The sequence below is a fragment of the Netta rufina genome (assembly GCF_964035555.1).
Source record: "Netta rufina genome assembly, chromosome: 4".
Classification (NCBI taxonomy): domain Eukaryota; kingdom Metazoa; phylum Chordata; class Aves; order Anseriformes; family Anatidae; genus Netta; species Netta rufina.
The window spans coordinates 48,384,211-48,409,900 of NC_140127.1; the positions used below are offsets into that span (position 1 = coordinate 48,384,211).

At 42.8% G+C, this 25,690-nt stretch overlaps 1 protein-coding gene across 1 annotated transcript; it reads right to left on the bottom strand.

Moving 5' to 3' along the window:
• Positions 1-328: 328 nt before the first annotated feature.
• CRACD (capping protein inhibiting regulator of actin dynamics) lies at positions 329-23,786 on the bottom strand (the record flags this gene model as incomplete). The annotated part of the gene is made up of 8 exons (XM_084285738.1): positions 23,652-23,786; positions 14,660-14,824; positions 12,406-12,474; positions 10,863-11,045; positions 5,942-9,002; positions 4,133-4,323; positions 2,948-3,113; positions 329-489 (listed from the first exon to the last, which is right to left on the bottom strand). Exons 1-8 carry the CDS (start codon positions 23,769-23,771, stop codon positions 329-331), a joined length of 4,116 nt encoding a protein of 1,371 aa, XP_084141864.1. The 5' UTR covers positions 23,772-23,786.
• Between the last annotated feature and the right edge of the window lie 1,904 nt (positions 23,787-25,690).

Genomic DNA, 25,690 nt, shown 5'->3' on the forward strand with positions numbered 1-25,690 from the left:
CTAAAATTGCAGAACCAAATACTCAGAAAATTTAAGGAGCTTCTTAAGTTCTGCTCCTTCTGATGATACTGGCTAAAATTTACATCCAGTATCTGAGCATTCTTGAATTTTTGAGAGACTGGCTCTGAAATTTGCATGTGACCTCATTTAGCTATTTGTCAAAGCAATGGAATATACGACTTGAGTACACTTTACAGTGAGCTAGAGCAAAATGGTAATCAGTTCAGTTTTCAGTTCTTCAATACATGCATTTTCAGGTTTGTCATGTGTAAAAAGCTGAATAAATAAAAAGAAAGCAATTAATAGGCAGCAATAGGACGTAATTGGTTTACTTTATGATCTGTGGACAGTCACTCCAGGCTTTTGCTTTCCTTTTGGCTAACGCAAGCCAGGCTGGTTCTGTTGACACAGGGTTAGCATCAGGCGTGGAGAATCTCTTGGCCACCTCTTTTGCCAGCGGGTTTGATGGAACAGAATCAGAAATTTCCACTGTTTGTGACAGAGGGGGGAGGGAGAGACAAAACAAACGTTACTTAAACCCAGTATTTTGTCACAGTTACAGAGATTTCTTTTCTCTGGAAGATGTTCTGTTTTATCACACTGCTTTCCAACCTTCTAAATCATACTATTTACTATTACTAACTCATTAGTCTCTTATCCATTTCTTTTTTAAGCCAAAAATCTTTTTTTTTGTTAAATGTATTTAGTACAAATTACTTGAAGTTGTGTTCCACTGTCAGGTTTTGAATGTTTTAAAAAGCTGTAAAATTGCATGCATTGCAAAAATATTTTTTTTCTTCTTAGTGTAACTTTAATGATGTATTTTTAACTAACTACTACATGAACAGTAGCATACTGCTACTAACGTACTGCTGCAGACAGACACTTTGAAAAGCTAGTAATTTTAAAGGTTGTGGTAATTTATGCTATTTTAATGGCTATAAGAGTTCTTGTTGCACAAGATTTATGTGCAAGTCGGAAGCACACCAACCTTTTCAAAACTTTTTTAAAGGTCCTTACAGGAGATCTCAGCAAACTTACTCTAAACATGTTCCAGCCTGGTCTTCTGTTTTAAATGCTCTCCTAATTGTGGGAAACCTAAATCAGTTCTGTCATCCATAGTAAAGAAATATGACTTACGTTATACTTGTGCTATTGGTAATGGCTACCTAACTCCAAATGTAGACAGCATCACATGGGTACCCAGTCACTATTTCCCTTAGAGCCAACAGTTAGGCTTTCACTTTAACATAATTGGCAATTCCTCTTGAATTTCCTCATGAAATTCATATCCTAGTGCAGACAGACCTTCCAAGGCTATTTTTTTTCCTGGTCTTTCTTTAATCTAATTTTGGATCATCTAGCTAGAGTTTTCCTGCTCGAGCTGACACCATATTGCAGTACAACATACCTTACCCCCGCATCTTTCCAGGTAGGGCTGCAGTGGAGCCCTGTGGCAGCTTGTGGGAGGAATGCTCTAAAGCTTTTCCAGCTGCCTGCCTCCAAAGGCAGTTTGGGTGCTGGAAGCAAGCTAACAGGTAGCATGAACGTTTGGGGCAATCTGTGTAAGATGTTGCAAGCAAAACAAGTTCTCAGGCATATCTGCACAGGCACGCAGCTGCACTGTGGACATGCAGCATCTAAGCCAACAGAATACAGGTTTGCCTGGTGCCCCTTTGTGTCCTGCTTAGAACAGTCTGTGGCACGGGATGGTGCTGCTTTAGCCCTTACTGTTAGGAAGCTAAGGAAGCTGTAATACCTCACTGCTTTCAGAGTTACAGCCCATAATTCTTGGCTTGGAGGGGTACTGAATAGACACAGCTGATACACGTGTATTTAGAATCAGACAATCATCCAGGTTGGAGAAGACCTCTGGGATCATCTGGCCCAACCTTTAACCTGATACTAAAGTCCACTATTAAACCATGCTACTACGTTCCAAATCTACACGTTTCTTGAAGACACTGAGAGATGTCCTTTTTGGCCAACAAGCATCTTTACAAGCATTATTAAGCATGGTTACAGGCATTGTTGATGCTTAGCTAACAAGTATTAACACTTTACTTTCAAAGCAGCCCCCATTATTTACAGCCTAGCCTGTAAAAAGGTTTCTTCATTATTTATCCATAGTCTTCTTCAAAACCTTTTGCCTAGAACTAATGTTGGCTAGAGAAATATTACACAAATCTCAGATTTCAACAATCACTCCAAATGCCTTGACCTTTGGGGAAGCATTTGTTTTCATGTTTCTGCCTTTTGAATACATAAGGTATGAATATTATTTATGAATATTCACTTTATCCAAGTGACAAGTCCAGTAGTGGGTTCTGGTTCCAACTGTCCAAACTAGATACTAAATATATCCTAAATTCAAAGTGATAGGCTGTCTTCAATTTAATGTAGTTATTTTTTGTCTTTTTGAATGGCACAAGTCCTCATTCCAAATATTCTGGGAGATAATTTCTCCTCTCCAAAGAGAGAGGTGTGAGAACATAACATGCCCTGTTTCCCACACAGGTACACCATTTCTGCTCTGCTCTGACCCTCAGCCTAAAGGCAAATCAGCACTGCAGTTGTAATTTGCAGCAAAGCAAATGCCCTTAAATTCACTAGACTCATTCAAAAAATACTTGCTGGATATGACTTGGGGAGACAGCCTAATTTTTGTTTTGAGTTTTTAACTTGAACTGGGGCAATTCTGAGCAGACATAGTTCTGCAACTTTACTGATCTGGGGAACCTAGCAAAAGCTGATTAAAACAACGTACTTCCAGCATAACGGCCAGTACATGAGACTGGGCCAAGTTGTATTGCTTCTGCTAAAAGTAAACGCATTCTTAATTCTAGGGGTAATAAGAGAGAGAAAAGTCATTCACTTTCTCAAGATCATACAATACCACTTCTAAAAGTGCATTATTCTTAGAGGAAATGCAAATCTGTCATTGTACCTGTCACAGAAGTTGGAAGGGTATTAGATTTTTTCAGCTGCTCCCTTCTTTCTAGTCTTGACACAGCAGTCTCAATTTTCTTCTCCCCCTCTTGAGGCGTAGATTTCTGCAGTGTGCTTGTTTTGCTGCTGCTGCTTTTATTATCTGACTGGTTACTCACAGCCGCCTAGAACAGAGAAGAAAAATTGGTAAATTAGGACCGGCCTGTCCTGTAGCGGCTGCCAGTAAGAGATAGCATGCTTGATGCTTTTGGTCATCGCCTGTCCCTTCCTTAACCTTCCTTTTGGGCAAAGAATCCAAACACTCCAATTCTTCCAAAACTTAGAGTTAGTAAAGCTTGTAAAAGAAGACAGTAAAATTAAATTTGTCATTTCAGTCAAAATATTGAGCAGTTTGACCCAGCCCAACCTGTTACACACAGTACAGAACAGTGTGCGTCTGTGGGCAGCTTCACACCCACTGCTTTCTTCCACCAGTTACGTATGTCTGTACATATCTGTCCATCAGAAATTTGGGTCCCATAACAAACATCAAAATGGGCTTCATTATCCACACAACTTCCCTTTTTACCATCTGTGGTTCCTACATACAGCGTCACTGCTGTACTGTAAGGGGAAATGGTTTTCTTACTGATAGAAAAATACCTACTTAGAGAACAGGAGAGATGCGATACTTGAATTCATTGCCTGCTTTAAGTGTTTGCATGTTTTATATTACAGTCCATTTCTTTCACTCATCTACATTTTATCCAAGTAATATATGCTGATAAAAATAAATTCAAGCTTACTAATAACTAGTTACTAGTTTATTTACTAGTAAATTTGTTACTAGTAAGGAATCTTCCAGCTGTTACATCCCAAAGCACCGAGGTTCTCTCAAGCTCTGAAGGACAGACCTTCCATACAATTTTTCTGTTGTACAACCTGCATAGGGGTCCTGCTTATGATTGCTGTTAACTACCCTCTGATATTAAGACATCAGATTTTGTCACACTATTGCACATTATTTCCTTCTGGAGATTTGCAGAATGGAACTCTGGACTTTCAGACTACTTTTTACTCACCTTCATCTTGGCTTTTATGACATCTTATAGACCGACCACAACAACAACAAAAAATCCCTTCCACAAAATAAAACCAGCCAGTAGTTGCAATGATCACATCACTATTTCTAAGGATTGCTTACATTTTCTTTAGCCAGCTTCTCTGCTTGCTTTGCCTCTCTGGCTTGTCTCCTCTCTTCCCTAGTAGCTTGCTGTTCACGAAATCCCTTTTGTTTTTGTAGCGCCAATGTAATCCAAAGTGGTTGTGAAGTTTCAACTTTTTCCATTAATTTAGAGCCATCTAAAGAGTGCCTGCTCTGGAGGACTGGTTTTTCTGCAAGAAAACATGAAGAGAACTGGTTGAGTAATGCACATCCCTTGCTCAAGCAAATCAGTACAACTTACCCACCGTGTCCAACTCCGCAGCTAAGCTTATTGATTTCTGTGCCATGCACAGACCTTCATGAACTGTATGGCAAAACCTGAAACTGTTTGAATGCCTCAAGAATAAGACCCAATTCAGCGTTCTCGTACAGCAGTACAAATCTATCTTTTTGTTGTTGTTAGAAAGCCTGTCCACTAGAATTCTAACCTAATTTACTACATATACTTCCCCACTACCTAGGAGACATTTAAGTGAAAGTAAGTGATACATATTCAATGATTGTTTGTACCTTTGAGGGAAGGAAAGGGGTGCAGCCACTAGATACTGCAGCTTCCTGGTCTTCCAGCCACATTTAAGGGAACAGTGTCCAAACTCAGCTAATAAAGTGTGCTGAAAATTAATTGTAACTGCAGTCCCTCTTAAAAAGTTTTTTTTTTTTTTTTTTTTTTTTTTAATTGCCACTTGAGCATTGGTTGTTTTCTCATTCAGTGCAGTGATGCAAGAGCAATAAAATGTGGATGTAACTTTCTCTAACAGTTGGTGCCTTTGGCTACTCCCAGAAAGAAATCAGACTTTATTTGAGCAGTTATTTGAGAAGTCTCATTGGAGCTAGCCACCAAAACACCTATAATCTGATCTTACAAACCTTTAAATATCTGTACTGATGTTTGCAAGTTGTATTTGAGGCTAAAAGCATCTCTGACAACAAGCTAGAGACTTTCTGTATCTTGAACAACATTGGGGCTTGCAGCCAGCATAGAGCTGTGAGGGGCAGGGAGCAGCCCTGTGGGTGTAAAGGTTCCTGCAGAGCACAGAAAACCCTCAGCACCAGTCCCTGCTCTCCCAGGGTGGCAGCGATGCCTCCAACTATTTCCATAAATCCTCATTTAAAAGTGAAAGGGAAAGGGTATTTGTGCTCACAGACTGTGAAAATATGTAGTGGTTCTGCTGAGATATGACTTTAGAAGTGCCCTGATGCTTACAGAAACCAAGAATGAAAAAAGAAAAGGGGGGGATTTCCCAAATAAATGCTCTTGTGAGTGCCCTTATGCTGACAGGGGGCTTTTTCCATTTGTACAGAATGCTATTTCAGGACACAGGCACTTTCAGCCTTCCTCCAAAAAGCGACTATGACTACTCAGATTGCTTCTACTGCTGCAGAGTGCTTCTGAAATGTAGGCTCGTATGCCCATGTATAGGTAGGGAGAGAATTTGCCTAGGGCAGGCACCGTAAGGGCAGCTGCATCTTATTTTCTTTGTAAGTTAGATACCGTTCCCCTAAAAATATACATGACGTGATGTGAATTGTAAGAATGCCTCCCTCTGCTCCGATGATGCCGTTACACATGGAACACGAAGTCCATCATTTGACTAACTCAGAAAACACACACGCTTCAGTTCCCTCCTAGAAATTAATTTACTTTAGCAGGTCACACTGGCCACATTGATTTTGTGTGTATGTAAATCAAACTGCGGGAATGCGAAGTCTCCCTCAGACAACCCTAAGCAAAGTAGCGGCACTCCACAAATAGCGTGCCTTAGCTTAAGAGTTTTTCAAAGAACGTACCTTTCTTCAGCGGCTCAGGCTTTTTGTCATTCTTCTCTCTCCAGGGAATGCTTAGAGATGGGAAAAATGACTTCTTTTCTCTGATTTCTTCCTCTTCATTTTTGTTCTCACTCAGTGCCGTGGGGGGCACCGCTCTGTCTTCTCTCCTCCAGCTGCCGTCCGATTCAGCTTTAACAAACCTCTGCCCTAGCGTGTCAGCCAGGTTCGAGCGGTTCATTTTCAAGAGAGGAGAGGACGGCGGCGTCTGGCTGGCAGGCTTCGGGGCTAGCGCAGGCTTCTGCGGGGCCAGTGATTTGCACGCTGGTTTCTCGTGAGGAGGTAAAGAGCCCTGGCTGGGGGCTGGCAGTGGTGTGCCCGCAGGCTGTGAGAGCTCTACCACAGTAACTGCAGAGTCTTTGGAGTCTTTTAAATTCCCACGGACATTCGCTCTTCCCGTGCCAGGGGACGTGCTCTCCTGTGGAGCAAAAACAGTGGGATCCTTCTCACCTTCTGTCGTAAGCAGAGGGTCAGGCACACCATCAAAGCTATCTCCTGCACTGTATCTCTTCTTCTTCCTTTGCTCTGCCTGCTGATCGTAATGGAAACGTAAGGAATAGTTTGTCCTCCGTAACTTTATCCCAAAAGGAGAAACGTTTTCTTCTCCATTTGGTGCTGGTTTATCAGTTTTTTTGGTGCTGGCACCCTGCTGATTTTCCAGCGCACCTGGAGGTTCTGGCTGGGGTAATTCTTTACCCGGAGGATGAGGAAAGCTTGGAACCAGGAAAGATGGAAGATCTTTTGCAAACTTACAGCCTTCTGTGTTGTCTGTAATTTCACTGCGGGTTTCCAGTTTCTCTTTAGCCGTTTCAGCTAAGCTGTCCTTCAAAGCGGGCGCCACCTCCCCAGCCAGGTCAGCGGCTGAGCCCGTGGTTCTTCCCACAGCCACCGCTTCACTGCCCTTCGCTGCACTCACGTTCTCAGTGTCCAAATTGTTTTTTGAAGCTTCTGAAAACTTCTGCCACGCTGGTGTTATTGAGAACTTCGCATTTGCAGACAGGGTTTTCCTCAAGTTACCATGGGAAGCACCTCGCCCTCGGGGCGTCCAGTCGTCGCTGTGCCTGCAGCCGCTCACTCTGTCCTTCTCGTTGTATTTGCTGTTTTCTTTGTTCTTTAGGATTCTGGAGCGGATGGAGGCCCACTCAGCCAGCGTGGCTTGGTCCAGCGTCTCTTGTGCATATTTCATTTTACTGTTGGCGGGTTTGGTACCTGGCTTTTTTTCCTGGGCCTTCTCTGGTGAAGGAATATCCACGTTTTTTCTCTCTTCTGTCAAGCCCAGTAAGGACTTACAAGCCGTGTCCTTTATCTGGTTCAGGTTAACCGCGGTGCCACACAGCTGCGCTCCAGTAACCAAAATAGCCGTGTGGGGCACACACACAGACGAGGGCAGTGTGGGGGAGCTCTTGCTGGAGGTGTGCACCCTGCAGTCTTTGAGGGAAGGAGAAGCGAGCCCTGCTCCCTTGACAGGCATGACTGGACTCAGATTTACTTTCTGAAATATGATCTGTTTATCTCCAGAAGACACCTGGAACGTGAAGGGTCTGGATGCAGTTTGTCTTTCATCTACCTCCTGCCACCTGAGTTCTTCCCCTATTCGCTTTTGTTCCTGAGCATCGACTTCTCTCTTCAGTTTCTGGGCTAGGATTTCTTCTGCTGTTTTATTCCCTTTTTCTGTCTGTTTCAGTTTTGGGGGTCTTGGTCTTTCTTGGAGCTTGTCCTCCACCGGATGCCTGTCAGCCCCTCCAGAACGCAGCTGATCCTTGTCCTGTTGCTGCTCCAAGGATTTTTCTTGTTGCTTTTGCTGAAGATATTTTCCATCCAGTTCTGTCTTCTGCTCCTGCAGCTTGCTCCATTCTTGTTCATTTTGGTCCTTTTGCTGCTTCAGTTCGTCTTGTTGCATAATATCTGTACTTTCCAAGTGCATTTGTTTTGTGAGCTTATGTTTTCTCTGCTCTTCCCGCTTCTGTTTCTTCTCCAGTAATTGCTGGGGTTGTTCTTCCTCTGTCTTTTCTCCTTTCTCCTTCAAGTGCTGCCTTTGTTCCTCTTGTTTCTTTTGTTGCTTGAGGCTCTCCAGTTCCTTCTCCTGCTTCTGTTTTATTTCAGTTTCTTGAAGTTCTTTCTCTTCTAGCTCTTGTCTCTCTTTTTCTTCCTTATTTTGTTCCTTGAGTTCTTTTTGTTCCTCCAGCTGATTTCTTTCCTCTTCCTCTTGACACTGTATTTCAGTCTCATGTTGCCTTTGTGCTTCCAGCTCTAGCCTCTTCTGCTCCTCCAGCTCTCGTCTCTGTTGCTCCTTCAGCTCCTTGTGCCTCTGCTCTTCCCATTCCTGGTGCTCCTGCTCCTCTAGCTCTTGCCTCTTCTGCTCCTCCAACTCCTTGCATCTCTGCTCCTCCTGTTCCTGGAACTCCCGTTCCTCTAGGTCTTGGCTCTTCTCCTCCTGTTCCTGGTACTTCCGTTCCTCCAGCTCTCGTCTCTTTTGCTCCTCCTGTTCCTGGTGTTTGCGCTCCTCCAGCTCCTGTCTTTGTTGCTCGTCCCACTCCCTGTGCTTCTGCTGCTCCACCTCTTGTCTCTGTTGTTCTTCCAGCTCCTTCTTCCTCTGCTCCTCCAGCTCTTGCCTCTTTTCTGCCTCCAGCAGTCTTCTCTCCTCTTCCTGGCGTGCTTGCTCCTCTGTTTTCAAAGATGTCTCTCCTTCAAGGAGATTCTGCCTGCTCTCCTCTTCACGATCCCTCCTCTCCAGCTCTTTTTGGATCTGCTCACGCTCTTGGCACCTTTGTTCTTCCATTTCTCTTTGTTCTTCCATTTCCCTTTGTTCATCCATTTCCACAATCTGCCTTATCCTTTCAGCCTCAAGGATCCCCCAGTGATCAATTCTTTTCTGCTCTGCCAGTGGAAGCTGCTTTGGCTCATCTCTGCTCTGGATTAGCTTGTCTGCTGTGAAGTGGCCGTTGTAACCTGGGTATCTGTCTGCAAACAGCTCAGTTTCTAGATCCTCTGGCTCAAATTCTGTTATTGTTAAACTTTGTGATCCCTGAAATGGGAGACAAGCATGGAGTTACTTGATATTGCCTACTTGTTGGCTTGTTACTTACAGTGAAAAAACTATTACTTGCAAATGCAAAATTACTTTTTTTCTTTAAAAACAACGATTCGCATCCAGAGCCAACACACTACAGTTTATGGTTACCATCACTGTATATTCCCTGCCTCTCACCCGTACAGATGATAGCCCTTATAAGAAAGAAAACATCCCAACAGTGATAACAGTGTAATGCTAAATATTCAGTCACCCTTTGGTTATACGAGTTAATCCAGATTAAGACCTGGCATTTCAAATTTACAGTGGCCTGAGGAATAGAGAAAATGTGTTTTGTATCCCTCTTTTGTTACTTGGAGCTCCATTCTTAGAGTTTGCAATAATTAGCACCGGCCTAAGAGCAGTTGTTTTGCCAGTTTTTTGGTAGTAAATCTACATGTTAGCTGAGACAGAAGCTGTTACCCGCATGAAAGAGCTCTGCACTGCAATCCAGGAAAGGACTCTGCTCAGGGGAACAGCATGTGGTTGCTTTTCACAAATCCTGAGCCAGGATACCTTCACAGGCAGCCAAACCTCCAGCTCTACTGCCAGGCCACTGACAAAACCTAGAGCTCCCTCGCAAAGCCGTGCTGTACGGCACATGCAATGCCTGCAGCACAGCGAGGGCAGACCTCCTGCACAGCCTGCTCCTCGTCTCTGCAGCAACATGGTCTAAAGACGAGCTGCACCTGAACAGCCCTGTCCAGCTATCGTTTGTCATCATTTGGCTCCAGTTAAACAAAACCACTGCATAAAAAAAGGCTTGAATTTAATTTCTTCATCACCAGAGTGACATTGAAGTACAATGGTGGGGAAGTGGGCTGTCCTGTATGCTGTAGTACTTCAACAGTCCCATTTACAAAGGCTGTCAAGATAAAAACCATGCAGTAAGCACATGGAGCTAGGATTTGATAATTCACTTTAAAAGCTGTTGAAAGAGCTGTGTTACTCAAGTCTTGGTCTTTCATGTAAGACAGTGATACCACCACTCTCACAATCTGTGCCATTTTAAGAAAAGCTGTTTATTTTCCCCCCAGTTTGTACTACCTGATCGCCTATACAGGAGCAGCATTACCAGTGGCAGATATTCTTCAGACCATTATGACTTTTTTTTTTTTTTTAAACTAGAATAGCAAGAATCAGAAAGCTCTAGTTGAAATACCTCAGATTTAAGTAGCATTTGTTTCAACTACATATATTAGCTATTACTATAGCTATCATATTAGGTAGCATCCAGGTCTGCGGCCCCCAGCACAAGAATGACACGGACCTGTTGGAGCGGGTCCAGAGAAGGGCCATGGGGATGATCAGAGGGCTGGAGCACCTCTCCTGTGAAGACATGTTCAAATTCTTCACTCAGAGGGTGGTGAGGCCCTGGCACAGGCTGCCCAGAGAAGCTGTGGATGCCCCATCCCTGGCAGTGCTCAAGGCCAGGCTGGATAGGGCTTTGGGCAGCCTGGGCTGGTGGGAGGTGTCCCTGCCCATGGCAGGGGGCTGGAACTGGGTGGGCTTTAAGGCCCCTTCCACCCCAAGCCATTCTGTGGTTCTGTGATTAAAACTTTTTTGCATCATTTGGCCAGGCAGGGTTTTTTCTTTAGGTCTTTATCTTGATTTCAAGACAAAACAAAACAAGCACCCATTTTGTTTTGCCCTGGAGACACAAGATTTGTCCAAGAAGCTTCAGTATCTATCTCTAACGGTATTAATTACACATTGTGGCAGTCTTCTCTCTATTGCTACTCCTGGTGCACTCATTTGTGGTTACCCAGCTGAACAAGTACCCCCTCCCTCATTATTTCACCAGTGGTTCAATACCTTTGTTAATCTCTTGTGCTTTCTTGACATCCTCTGCTTTTTTGGCTTTACTGACAGCTTGTGTTTAGCTGCACTGTTGTCTAGACGAGCAACAGCCTGGGGAACTGCATCCAGATTGATTGTTTCAATTGTGCCAGAACAGGAGAATTGTCTTTTTGGCCGAGATGGTCTGACTGGAGTGACCTGTCCATATCACAAAGACAAGAAGCTTTTATTAAACTATTTGTTCAATTTAAAAATATTCATACAGCAAACAAACAAAAACACACAAAAACAACAACAGCAGAACAAAAAAACAATCCCCACAAAACTTTGCAGTTTTGAATTCAAAGCAATTATTAGTTTATAAACTAATTAGTTTATAACTATAACTAGTTTGTTTCAAACCCTGTTTTTCCACTACAGAAATTATGAACTTCACCCAGCTGTAACATTTTCCTTTTCCTGGTACCACACATTTGCATACTTTTCATTTAAAAATTACTTGGAATGTCCTAACTAACTTTGTTCACAATTTAGTTCCGTGCAGAAGCTGTTGGAAATGGGAGGGGCAGAGGCAGTTTTCAACAACATCCCTTAGAACATTTTAAAGTTTGCTTATTGAAAAATATGTGCGTCTTTAAATCATTTAGATGATAGACTTTAGGCAAGAGTAAATCAGAATGACTTATTTAAGCACTGTAACAGAACAGCAACACAGCTGTACTGTTTGCATGGGAGCTGACTGAGATATTGGGTCTCAGACCAGCTCAGTGCCTCTAGTGAAGTTTCCTGCCACATGCGGAGTTGCCCAAGCTAGCACCAAAGTACTGAGGAAAAAAAAAAAAAAAAAGAGAGAGAGAGAGAGAGAGAGAGAGAATAGTGGCTTTGGTGCTTTTCCTCTTGCATTTCAAATATTTAGGTTCAGAAACTGCAAATACAAACAAAGTGATTTAGTGAGACAACTTGTGTGAATAAATAGAGTGGAGCTGTACATCTAGACCTGTGAGAGTGCCCATAATCACAGCCTCTCCTGTACATCACTGCCCTATCATCCCGAGACTGGTATTTGGCTCAACCCCAGTGGAAAAAGAACACACACACACACACACAAAAAAAAAAAAAAAAAAAAAAAAAAAAAAGGAGAAAACATCTTCTGTAAGGGAAGAGTCCCATACATTGTTTTCCAGACAGCTCTGCAGTCTTCTGAGGTTAAACATATGCTAATGAGGGAACCAATTACTTAAGAGCTGATGGAACATTTTGCATACAGTTATTGAATTACGCGTAGACATAACAAAGTAGTAGAAGTACTTAGGAAAATTGTGTGTCTGTGATTAATGCATCGAATGCAGGAATGCTGCAGGACTGGCAGAGACTGAGTTCTGCCATCAGCTCTCAGTGTAGAAGCAGATTTCTCAGTCTCAGTGAGCGCTTAATTACAAAGTCGTGGATGGTCAAGAAACAAAGAAATGTGAATTAAAGCAAAAACTGACTGACAGTCTTCTAGTAACTAAAACCGGCAAAGTAATTGAGTACAAACTGAGTATAAAAGCTTTGGTACCTTTTCTTCCACTTCACGTCCTGCTCCGGGCAAATTCATTGTTCTCAACAGATCTGGAGCCTCAGTTGACTAGAAAACAAGAAGGTTACCACAGCTAGATAGTAGAACATAAAGGATCTAATAAATACGGGTGGAAGGAGTTGTGAAATCAGACAAGTTACAGTAGGCAATTTTTTTCATGTCGTGTCACTGCAGGATTGATAGATAAACAATTCTTGTTTCTAAATACTACATTTTTCTCTTTGTTGCTCCTTCGATCACACCGCTGTCTATAAGAAGCAGTCGCTGCTGCTACATACTACAAAGGGCAAAATTCCTTAAGGAGATAACTAGGCTCAAAATCAAAAGGAAGAGCACAGCTTTGCAGGATTTCAGGCAGCTCTTACTACCTTTGTTTTCTCCTGAGCTAGGCCTAAGCACAGCTACGAACCTGGTCCCTCCCCAGTGAGGCACTACCTCTGCTGCATCGAGCTGCAGCCCAAGACTCCTGACTCCTCACAAAACACATCAGTCCTGCAGCAACCCAAGCCTGTTGGCCACTAGGACTCCTTAGCTATCGTCCCCCTTGAAGCCATCTCACACAAGGGGATTTTAAGGCACAGGGGCTGAAGCAGCATTCATCGCATCCAGAAACATCTCTTTACTCCTTATTTCACATTATTAGTTCATAACCTAGTGAGTGCTGGCACCCCGTTGCACCAGGTGCATGTGAAAAAGTATAGCCTTACCTTCTAAACAGGTTATTAGCACAAAGTGTAAAGAACCAGCTTGACAAATACCCATTAAATGAAACCTAGAACTCCTGCTCGCGATCCAGCTTGCTAAGGAAAACCAGCAGTCACAAGGCAGCAGAGGACACGAAATAGCACAGTGCTTCGTGGGCCCAGCCACCAGCCCCTGCCAGAAGCCACCCCGTGCCCCCAGCCCATGCAGACGAACACAGAGCTGTTACATGGCCAGCAGCAGAGAGGAGCAGGAACCAAGCAAGCTGCCATGCGCCAGGAAAGCTCTGATAGAGCAGGCAGTGAGCAGTGCACAGTAAGAGAAAGGCAAAGTGCTGAGTGCTCTTGCATTTCAGCGTTGATTTGTTGGGATCTGCCTGGGCACTTTGAGCTGCAATCTCCTTGTCAAAGGGACGTTTACTCCTGCAGTATTCAGAAAAAGGAATTGTGCAAGGTAGCACTAATCCTGTTTTCAAAACACAGCGTTTGAAAGAGCAGCTGGTAAAGACTGAATCTCTCCCTCCTTAATACCCAGGGGTAATCCTGTGATTTAGTGACTGAATTACTTCTGCTTTCAAGCTGGAGGTCTGCGGTGTGCTGGGTGCTGAGGGGAGCTATGCTGCCCCTTGAAGACCGATGAAGAGTTTTGGCCACCTCAGCCATAAATCTCCCTTCTGTAGGTTTGGCATGATCTGCAGAGGACACTTGGTGTCGTTACCTTTCCTGCAGCCAGATACCCCTAGTGACCACGAACTCACGCCCTGGTCGCTCTCCAGGATCAGATGGGTGCATGTCCACAGTGGGGGTGCTGTGTGCCTCCCCCAGGGGAACCCAGGCACAAAGGCAGCCTCTTTGGGGCAGGGAAATTGATGTCCCTCGTGTTCCTGTCACCCACTGCAACTTCACACGGAGCCAGTCTCGCCTTAGAGGATTTCCAGAGAGCTCCCATCACTCGCTGTGCTTTCTCACTGTCCGAGCAAGCCCCTTCTAGTTACCTCAATGCCTCCAGTTCCTGTATCAAAGTCTCTATGAAGAATTAGGACAATTATTTGAATTGCACTGGACATTGGGCTTATGGACTGTTCTCAGAATGGTTCTCCACCACATCTGCCTTCATCTCCTGTCTGAGGAATATGGATATTTACCCCAAGACCAAGGGTTTTATGGATCTCATTTTGGATTTTCGTTTTTACCATAGTTGCTGTGCACAACTCTCTATGCAGGCAAAGCCATATGTCAAGATATTTTCTGTCTTAGAAAAAATCCGGTCCTACAGCTACACTGCGAGCAATGCCTGTTTTGCCGAGGTGCAGAGCAGACATTTGAGTTGGTGACGCTGTGGGACCTGGCTCGGGATGCCAAGAGCACACACTTCGCACCAGTCCCAGCAGCACAAGCTGAGAGATGCCACCCACGTACAACAGCCCGCTGAGCTCAGCGATGCCTCACTGGAGACATCTGTTACTCCCCAGTGAACTCCCCTGCTGTAGTACCACTGTAATGCCACAAACACGTCGATTTGAAGTGCTTACTTTATTGCCACTCTCTGAGAGCACTGTGTCCTGCTGAGTGTCAGTCTCCATGGGGCTACCGAGCAATACATCCTCTTCTACACTAGCACTTGCCTCCCCCATTGTCCTCCCAGAAATTGTCATTTGTGGAGGCTGCCCAAATTTTATATTCTTGGCCAACTGTTGCTGAAAAACAAAAAGAGGGGAAAAAAAAAAAAAAAAAAGGATATTTATATTATGAGCAAAACAAGTCAAGTCTAACACGTGCCTGTTCTCCACATGGAAGCTGCACAGAAATCAGGACAACAACAAAAACCAACTCGAGGCTCATGTTGCTGCGACACGCCAGCCATCCCATCTCCATTCTCCCCACAAAGTGACCAAGGTCAGGAACTCACTGCATCAGTTCTCGCTTTGGATGATCAGCTTGAGCTCTCATCAGTGCTGCCAGCTTTTGCAAAATTATTGTGAATTTTGCAACATTCCTTCTGGTTTCTTAATCTGTGTCCTAGATTAAGGCTTTGATTATAAAAGCTAATTACCAAGCCTTACTTCTTAAAGAAATGATAACATCATGATCCACGTGTACCCTGAGAAGTTAAAACTGCCCCAAAAAGCAGCTTCTTTCTCCTCCAACCCCCAAGCCCTGTATGCCATGCAACTGTAGTTTTTAAAGATATCCTAACTGTGAGGACCACTTTTAAGTTTTAATATCTTAAGGATCTGGCATAACTCTGTGCTAGAGGAGGCAAATTCTCAAAGGAGAGAAAACCCAGCTTGTTTTAGATGCTTGCTCTCAAGGAACAGTGCACAGACTCATGTAAGTTCATGCTCATATGCACTGCCCCATCACCAACCTTTACACGAGAAAAGTTTATGCACAGAAGATACAGTAAACCAAAAGATAAAGGAGCTTTTCCATCATTTACTTTCTTTTGAAGCGATCTCTCTAGGGTTATAAGAAAGCACTCTTGAATTATATCAAGGAGAAGGTATGTAAAACAAGTAGCAGTTATCATCTATCCTCTGGTGGGATGAATTGGGGAAGTTGCAGCTCTGGCTACTGCAAACACATGTACCATACAGTCTTTGAAAGCAAAGTTTTTAGTAACAGTGAATAATTTCTCTTGAAGAAAGAACAAATAGGAGTAAGGCACATTTAATGACAGATTTTCTTCCTGAAATATTTCAGCAAATTGTTTTCAGTTAGGAAGGAAGGGAGAAAGTAGTTATTTTCCTGCCTTACCATCTTTCAAAGACAGAAAATTCTCCAGAGACCTCCCATCTCTGGCTTTCATTACTGCAAACACAGCTCAGCGGTGCTCATTTCAACTTGCAACCTGTATTCAGTGTGAACGTCAGGTACCTGCACGGACCCCTGATACGAGTTTGACTGAGAAATATGAAAGATTAGAATAGGTATCACAAAAAACAAGGGCTTATCTTATTCCCATACCACAGAATCATCAACGTGGCTCAGGTGAACAGCTGCCAAGGGAAGACATCCTTTAACAGCAGCAGGTAGACCTCTGAAAGGATTCATGTCAGATCAGTCTTCCTTTCGTCATTGCGCTGTGGGCTTAAGTTTACCCATGCTAACCGCAAAACATTATCTTAGTATTTTGATACAGAAACCTGGTAAAATGCACACTGAGACTCCTTCAAATCAGGTTAGTGAATCAGAACAGTCTATGCCCTTTTGAATTTTGATGGAAAATAATTAAATTCCTCTAGCACAGCGTTCTGAAACAGCGGTTTATTCCAACCAGATTACTGCCAGAGCACCCATCGTCTAACTGCAAGGGTTTCACAAAATCCTTCAACGTTTTTGTTATAAATGCAGCTCTCTGACTTGAAGTCTTACAGGTTTCCACTGTGCAAATGGGAGCTGGAGGGAGCAAATGCCTGTGTTCAGTACTGTGAAGGCTGCGACTGTGCTCTGATCCTGCAGCTCCTCTGACACCAGCAGAAACCGGCTCCTGAACAGATTCTTAATTTGACAATGTACCGTATTAATTGAGGCTGCTCTTTGCTTCATCTCAAAGTCATATTCCTAAACAGGAAAAATGCTGTAAAGATGTACATTGGGTTTTAAATGCTATTTTCCTGTTATTTCCAGGAAATACCGTATTGCCAATATTTCTGGACTGTAGAAGTTTAAAGATTCATTTGCTCAGACTTGCATAAATCAGTTTGAAGACTGAAAAAAAAAAAAGAGTAGCCCTTGTATTCCTTATAGGACAGAAGGCTCTTTTTTTGCATTTATTTATTGACTACATGGAGAAAAAAAAAAAAAAAAAAAAGGAATAAACTCAATTAATAGTTTTCCATTGGCCAATTGCTTTCAGTACACTGCAACCTCCAAAGCTGATGCTGAATCCTGAATGTCTAAATCCCAAGTAGTTTGTTACCACTAAGCAAATTTATTCTGATTGCTTTCAAAGAATGACACAAAATGTACTCCTCATTATTTTTGAAAATGTGTTTGTAATGTAACTGCGGTGCAACTATCCTCTCAAATCCGTACACATACATTCTCTACCTGGTCAATTATAAAAACCCCGAACTGCATCGTCCTTGAAAGAAAAGAAAAAACACACAAATTTTACTTGAAAGAATAAACACAAATAGTGCAATCCAGAGATGGAGAGATGCATATATTTAGGCTTCAAAGCCATTGAAAAGAGATCACGTTCCCTGAAAAGAAGGGAATTGGAGATGTGTTCCTGGACACAGAAGAATCCTAAACCCTTCCTTACTTGAGAATTCCCTCTGCTGAGGGCAAGTGTGTGCCTGAGGAGGATTATTTGCAACTCAGTCACTGGCAGTTGCAGGCGTGACATTTTGTTCTACCATTGTGCAGTCACGCACAAGATGCTTAAACACTCCTTGGGAATGTCCACAGAGGCATACTGGTCTCAGTTAAACGTACCTGGTCTCTTCTGGTCTGTGCAAAAGGCAGCCAGGAATCACCATCCTGTTCCTCGGTCTCATTGTCAGTCAGGAACAGAAGGCAAGAGACAAACACCTCTTGTCTGTACCTTCCCCTTCGCCCCTTCCTACCAGCCCCAAGGCGGGTGGGTATTTCCACAGGACTTACAAACCGTTCTCAGTGCAGCTGCCACGCATGACCACAAAATGGGCTGGTGGGACCATGCACACACACATGAGAGCTTCTGAACTGAATCATCAAACTGCCTCAGTGCAGGCTCGCCTCATCCCCACGATTTCTGAGATTGAGGTGAGGGGCAGGGCTGCACACGGGAAGTCGCCGCTGCCACCAGCTCATGCCTGCAGGACGGGAACCCCCCAGCTGGGGCTGCTGGCCCCTGGACGCCTCCTCACTGGGCAGAGCTGCCACGACGGGTGAGAACAGACCAGCATGTAGCAAAGCCACAGCCCTGGGGTTAGGGCCTCACTGCTCTAAGATATTCACTGCTGTGGCTGTAAATAATGTATTCATCTAATAAAGGCAAAGAAATCCTGGGAATTTAGAAAAAAATTTAAACATTTGCACTCATCCCATTTAAAAAATCTTCAGTAACTGGACCATGACACAGCCCCACTTATTTCATGCCAAATAATTTGCTAGAACATGGCAATTTAACTGACATCTTTACACCAGCTTAACGTTAATGACTTCAGAAATAAAATTCCCAAGTGAAATTGCTCTGCATTACTTGGTGCCTGCAGAGAATTAAAAAGCTTCAACTTTCAAAGCACTCTTTGTGTTTGCATAGGAAATGCCACAGAACAAACCTTCCATATTAACCGGCAGCGAGCCCAGATTGGGCTGTGCATCTCCTCTTTCACTTGGATTTGGCTCCTCTTCTGTGTACATGCCGTGTTGGAGTCAGCCCCCCGAAACCACATCATGCTTGTTAAGGCTCTGTGCCTGGGGCGACTCCAAAACCAGATCCTGAGAGCTACTTTCTCCGTTCTGTTTAAAATCCATAAACCAGCACCATTTTAACTGGTTCTATTTGAACAATTCTTAGAAGTGCTGATGATATTTTGCCTTCAGCTTAAATACCTGTTCTTCATGTCTGTCTGCAATGCCCACAGATATAAATAAGTTATGGTTTGTAGCTATATGTTATTGTGAAATCATGAGTTCATCAATAGTTCTTGTCCTAGGAACAGTCCCAACACTGAGATACCTCTTGGCCCTCTACAGTCTCTAACAGCGACCCAAAAAATCAAATGACTCAGGAACAGGGTGAGCTCATACAAAGATTTCTCCTAAAAGCGCTCCAATGATTTGTGGCATCCAAGCACCTCTGGGTCAGTAGTAATTTGGGAACTTCTATGAATGTGTTGTTGCTTTTTGAGCTTCTATAAATATTTCACCAACAGTGCTGCATGACAATGAGCTGTACAGTCCAGCTATGCATAAAGAAATATTTGTTTTGGGTTGGAAATGGGACTAGCTTCAACTGATGCTCCTATGTTCTCACACTGAGACAGACTGAGTACTTGTCCTCTATTCACTTCCCAACTCCATTCATGAATTCATGCATCTCCATCATATTCTCTCCCTTGTCATTTCTCTTCTAGGCTGCAGAAACACTTTACCTAATTGTTCATTTTATGGAAATGAGCCCACCTCTTTATCCACACAAGAACATCTGCAGCACATCTGAACAGGCAAAACACCCTACATAAGCTTTTTTTAATTTATTTTTTTAAGAGAAAATAAAATGGAAAGCACCAAGTTATTTTGGTATACTGGGAGACTATAGAAAGTAGTGAAAGAAATGTATATAGAAAGAAATGGCAGAGGATCTGTTGAGATCCTATGTATTTGCAGCAAATCCAGATGTAAATGAATATTTCAGTACAAAGTAGCAATGGATCACTTATAGATGTGTGTGTGTTAAGAGCAAGTCCTTCTGGGGAAGCCTGAAGACACTTAGAGGATCTGTGGTATTCATCACCCGAGTCTCTCCTGGCAGTGCACCAGAACTATGGGGCTGCAGAAAGTGGGAGAGGGACTGTGTCAGGGAGTGAGTGATGGGACAAGGGGTAGTGGCTTCAGACTGAAAGAGGGAAGGGTTACATTAGGTATGAGGAAGCAATTCTTCACCCAGAGGGTGGTGAGGCCCTGGCACAGGCTGTCCAGAGAAGCTGTGGATGCCCCATCCCTGGCAGTGCTCAAGGCCAGGCTGGATGGGGCTTTGGGCAGCCTGGGCTGGTGGGAGGTGTCCCTGCCCATGGCAGGGGGCTGGAACTGGGTGGGCTTTAAGATCCCTTCCAACCCAAACCATCCTGGGATTCTGTGATCCTAAAAGCAAAGCAGATAAAAGGAAAATAGAAGCTAGTTTTCCACATAATAATTTGTAATATTATTTTCCACATAAAAATTTGTAATATAAGAAAAAGGGGGTGTGCCTCAGAAATAGAAGAATTATTAGGAAAAGGTGATAAATTCAGTTTATGAAGTGAAAACAATTGTCAAATTTGAAGAAAATAACTAGAATGCAGTGACACTAGAAAATATTGGCACCAATGAAATGAACTGCAAGAAATACAAAGCTGGGCAGTCACTCAGTGAAAACTGCTCCCAGTTCCATAAAATGAAGAGCATCAAGTTAAACGATAATAGCTCTGAGGTTTAACAACCAGCTTTGTAGCGTTGTTAAGATCTGGACAATATAAAACACAAAGAGCAAAGGGAACGTCTGGCAGAATGCAATGTGCAGTGCACAGCAGGGGAAGCACTGGCTTGATCATTAGCTATGATATGTTAATGGCTACGAGAAAGGGTTCCAAAAGTGAACAGCCATCAGGTCTGACAGCAAAAAGAAAAAAAAAAAAAAAAAAAAAAAAAGGCTTGGGGCATTCATCATTACAAAGCCAGTGAAATTTGCATATAAAAATTGGTTCTTCAGAAGTTGACCAAGAAGTCTGGATTCCCTAAACATGTTTTTATCATAATTAAGCACTGTGCAATAGATGGTGCTGTAAAGACAGCAGGTGATTTGTTTGTTTTACAGCACAGGGCCGCATGAAACAGAACACACGGAGCCCAGCAGCTCCTAGATGCAAAAAGCCATAAGCCATACCCAACCTTTAACATTTCTTGCAGCCCACTGCCGCTGCCTGCGGGATGCCAGATGACCAAGGTATGCTCAGTGAAGGCAGGAGGCAGAGCATAAGCTGTCCTCCTCTCTGCAGCAGAGCCATGCTGCAGCATTGGTGCAGCACAGGGGAGATGTGGCACAGATACACCGAGATCAAAACACTCAAACCAAGCTTCCATTTTACTTGGTGAAGCTTCTTGCGGAAACAAGACCTGTCCTTTGCTCGTCTGTTAGCCTTTTCTGGCAAATAGCAGCAGCAAGAACAACAATCCCAGCTGTAGAATGTGAGGAGGTTGATCTAACACACTTTGAAGAAAGGAAAAAACAAACAACCCACCAGCCTATGAAAGGCAGGCCCATAAAGACAAGCTCCCAGAGTTGCTTTCAGACCTGCCCTGATGCACTGCTAGATTTAGGCTTTAGATTTAGATCTAAAGATCTTTAGATCTACATTTAGGCAAGACTCCTGAGGTCTTGTTCACAGCCTTGCGTGAGAAGCAGAGCACCAGGCCCCGGGGAGCTAAATGCAGTATGAGTAGCAGGGTACTAGTGCTCAGTGGGGGCAGGTTCACGCTGGGTTTTTACACTGCATCTCAGAAAACAGGTAATGGTAAACCTCAGCAGATCCAAAGGAGGAAGAAAAGACTGCTTTTACAACAATGGATGGCTTGAACCATCACAAAGTAGCAGCTTCAGGACACACAAAGCCTATCTGAGGTTAAAAAGAAGCCAGGCTTTTCTCAGCCAGACTTCCAGCAAGCAGTAAAACCTTAGAACATGACCCAATCCGTTTATGGAGAGCTTGATAAGATGAATGCTGCCAATCTGAAAATCAATAAAAAGAAATGAGGGCTGTTCCAGAAAGAACCAGTTTACCTTGAACACACAATCAAGCAGGAAGAATTTCTATAATAAGAATCCGAACCTGTGCATGCGCTGGCCACCTGCCCAGGCTGATACATTGAACCAGTCTTGCACCATTTTTTGTGGGTTCATCAAGACTCCGGAGATGGCAGAAATGCAAGGTGAGAATGGGGAAATAAGAACGTTTCAAGAACCTTTACTGCATCTTCATCCACGAATTCCTGAAAATGGATAAAATTCACAGAGCTTTTGGTCTCTACTTGGAATATGGCAAGTTCACAGGGACCTGAATCCTGGCAACATTCCTTTACCAAGGAGCATTTTGCCACGCAAAAATAAAAAAATAAATAAAAAAGAAGAGGTGTGAGGTGGTAAGTGCATAAAACTTTCAGAAATAGCTGGTTAGACCTGGGACCCAACTCTAAGGTCCACGTAAAAGCATGCAATAGGATTTTGCCATGATCTCGTCCTACAATTCAGGGAACAGCTGTGGAAATCATGGCTAGGGAAACGAGAACAGTCATGCCCTGAACAGCAGATTTTGCAGATGCAGGATGTGGCCCCCAGGCTCATTTATAAGGAGCCTTCATGTGGGGTTACGAAAAAAAAAATATCCATGGACACAAAAAATAAAACATCCATGATACGTAACTTCTGCATAAAGATGTAAATAGCTGAGTCATTTATGATTTATTATGCATTTTCCTCCTGTTTGCATGGATTGCTGTGGATGTCACCATTACCAGCAGAGTGGGAAAAATTGCATGAGGGATGTTGTTACAGGCTGGATTACAAGAAGAAGAGGTATTGAGAGAAAAGCTAACATGCTGAAGGCCAGAGAACAGATCCAACAGGTAGGGCGGGCACAGCTCCCTGCTGAAGTCGGTGGGCTTTGTGTCCCAAGGACACTCAAGCATTCTGCAGGTCAGTTCCAGCTACCTCATGTCTTTGCCCAGAGCCAGTAGTCATTTAAAACACGATGACTTCTAGCTCGGCAAGTAGCGTGTGTCGATTCTACCTGACCCAGGGAAATTTAAGCTGAAAAAACAGCACAGGGAAATTGGAGCTGTGGTTTCTGCTTCAAAGTTTATCCATAGTCAGCACAGTCAGCGCCATTCGGTGCTGTGTCGGCTGATAGCAGCGTGCAGGAAAAAGGAAAAATTACATCCTGCAAGTCTCCTTAGCCTACCATGCGAGATATCTCCCTCACCAGGGAAGATGGACCCAGACAGTGGGTGCTGTGGAGGTAAAAGAAGTCACTACTATTTTACTTGTCATCTACACGGTAATGGCACTCACACAGCATTAAAAATTTACCAGAATCCTGAGCAATAAACTGATAGGTGCTTCTGAAGGACAGCTCTGTCAAGGTCTAGATAAGCATAAACTTGAATCTTGCAGACATAAAAAAGAAGTAAAGCAAAAAATTAGGTAGAGCACTAAGGGGACAGAATTCTGTGAAACAAAGGAAAGCAGGTCATGTAGGGCTCTTTCAAAGCAAATACCCAACTGAATTGGGTATGTAGCTACTTATCGACTGTTTGCTTTGGAGAGTTAAACATATCTGCCTTTCCTGAGAACCACTCAATGACCAGGGAGGAAAAGATTGAAGAAAAACGTAGAAAGTACAAAACGATAACGAAATGAGCTTTGCTAAGAGGTCTCATTCTGTCATTCACTGTCACCTGAACCCCAATTTTTATTTTTAATTTTTATTTTTTTTTCCACTCAGTGCCACATCTGTAGGTCTCAGACATAAGGATCAGGACAGGCTTACACCACAAGTTCAATTCGTACGTGTCCCACAAGTTGCAGACACCTATACAGGTTTACTTGCAGCATTCCTGTCTTACCTTTCAAGACCAGAACCTCGACCTTCTGCAGATTATCCAAATTGTCAACGTGGCTGGTGGACAGACAATTTACATGGCTGAGAAACAACCCCCAGACCACTGAACACGAAACCCAACTTTATTCACACTTAACATGTTCTGGAACTCCAAAGAACATTTTCCACCACACTTCAAATGTAATTCCACCCCGCTTCCCTCCTTGTAATTTCTTACCTGTAGTGTTTTGACTTTTCCTAAAACGTTCTCCTGTGACATTGCTTGGACGGTCTGTTCACTCTCTGTTCTCCCATCAGGTATAAAAATACTGTCATGGGAGAAAGCTCGACTGCCCATATAATAATGGGAAGACCTGGAAAAACAGGTAATAAGTACAACAATTAATTTATGAGAGTGGCCCTTCATATCATAGCTGCACCGCTATATGGATTTTCCCTCCCTTCTGTCCATACAAAAGCTTTGAACATTCTCAGAAGAGAGATAGCCAAACATTTTCTGTTATCAGATCAATGATTCCTTTGCATGCAGTCTTCCTCCTTGAAAGAACATTAAGTGAGAAGTTTTTAATAGGAAGGTTGAAAAAGTTCAATTAATTTTCCTTAGAAGCCCCAGGGCTAAGCATTACTTTTAGAATACAGGGTAGATGATGATGATGCTCGTGTTACCAGATGCCACATTTAAAAAATATACTGTAGTTAAAATTATATAAAATAACTGCTTAGCCGGACTAAGGTTCAAAACACAGACAGCAGGTGCAAAGCAAAAGTGACCACTCAAACACAGGAAGAGGTAATACGCTGTCGAGCTCATTACGTTTCTGTCACCATGAGCGTGGTCACGCTGACAACGCGATGTTATCCTCAACCCACTGAACTACACGAAGCGTATCAGATGGGTTTGATTGGCAACAAACAGTGAGACATGCCCATGGGCGAGGAGCCCAAATGCCAAGGAAGGGAGTGCATCACAAATGACCTACTTATATGGCTGCTGTAAATCCACAGGCAGAGGGATTAAACCAAAAGTGTTTTAATGTACTAGAGATTTTAAAGGCTCTTCAAGAAAACTGAGGGGTTTTGTTTGTTTGTTTTGTTTGTTTCTTTTAAAGGATGCTCTGAGTTATTTTAGGCTTTTGGGGGTATCTTGGGGGAAAATATTTGAGTTTGAAAATTGCATTTTGTCCAGCCTAGAATATTTGATGGTGACTAGGAAGCCATTGATATACAAACACGATGAAAGTCACAGTAGAAGAAACTGAACAACTGAGAGGCCTTCGATATCTTCTAATAACCTATTGGCAACTCTACAGAATCCATTTACAGCTTCAGTAAATTTACAATCCAGAGAAGGAAAAACAAAACTTTTTTTTTTTTTTTTTAAACCAACCTAACCCAGACATCCTTTTAAATATGGTAGGAAACATTATAAAAAAATTATTCAGCATAAGCAAGGAAGGTGGATCCTTCCAGAGAGAGGGGTAAGTAAAACAGCAGGAAAAACGAAACACTCACATGTTTAAGAAAATCCATATATTCTCTTTTTCTCCATCTAAAAATGTGCCTGTAGTCTTTAAAGTGTTCAAAACAGTTCTATTCATATTTTGAAAAATACCTCTGGAAAGTATTTAATACATATTCATCTTCCCCCCCTCTGTGGTGTGAACTTTTTAAAAAATATAAATGATAATCTTTCTTACCAAGTATGAATTTTGTATACTATTAATATAACCCCATAAAATTGGTTAAATTATAAGACATTATTGGCTTTTCTAACAAAATTTCTTACAGATAACCTGAAAATACAAAAACGAGCTCCCCATAACCTCTCTGTGTCTCCGGTTTATATATAGGATATGTTTGCACTTAAAATAAATCATCCAAGGTTTTGGAGAGAAGACACAGAGCTCCCTATATCACTTCATCCTCCACACAAGCATACTCAACTGTAAAATTATTTTTTATCCAAAAGTAATATTTGAACAACACACTTCATTTAAAACAAACCAGCATGCAATCAAGCAAAAGAGCTATTCAACATTTCACAGCATTTTTAGCCATAAGAGAAACATTTAACTGATGCTGTGTTTTATTCTAGATTTATTTATTTATTTTAAATAAAACCCACAAGTTGATTGCCTGCTAAGGGTAATACACCTTATTTTAGAAACCTTTTATTAGAGGAAACCAGAAAAGTATATTTTTAAACCTTCTTCTAAAAAGGGTCAGGACTGAATCATCCTGACTCAGCCCACTCAC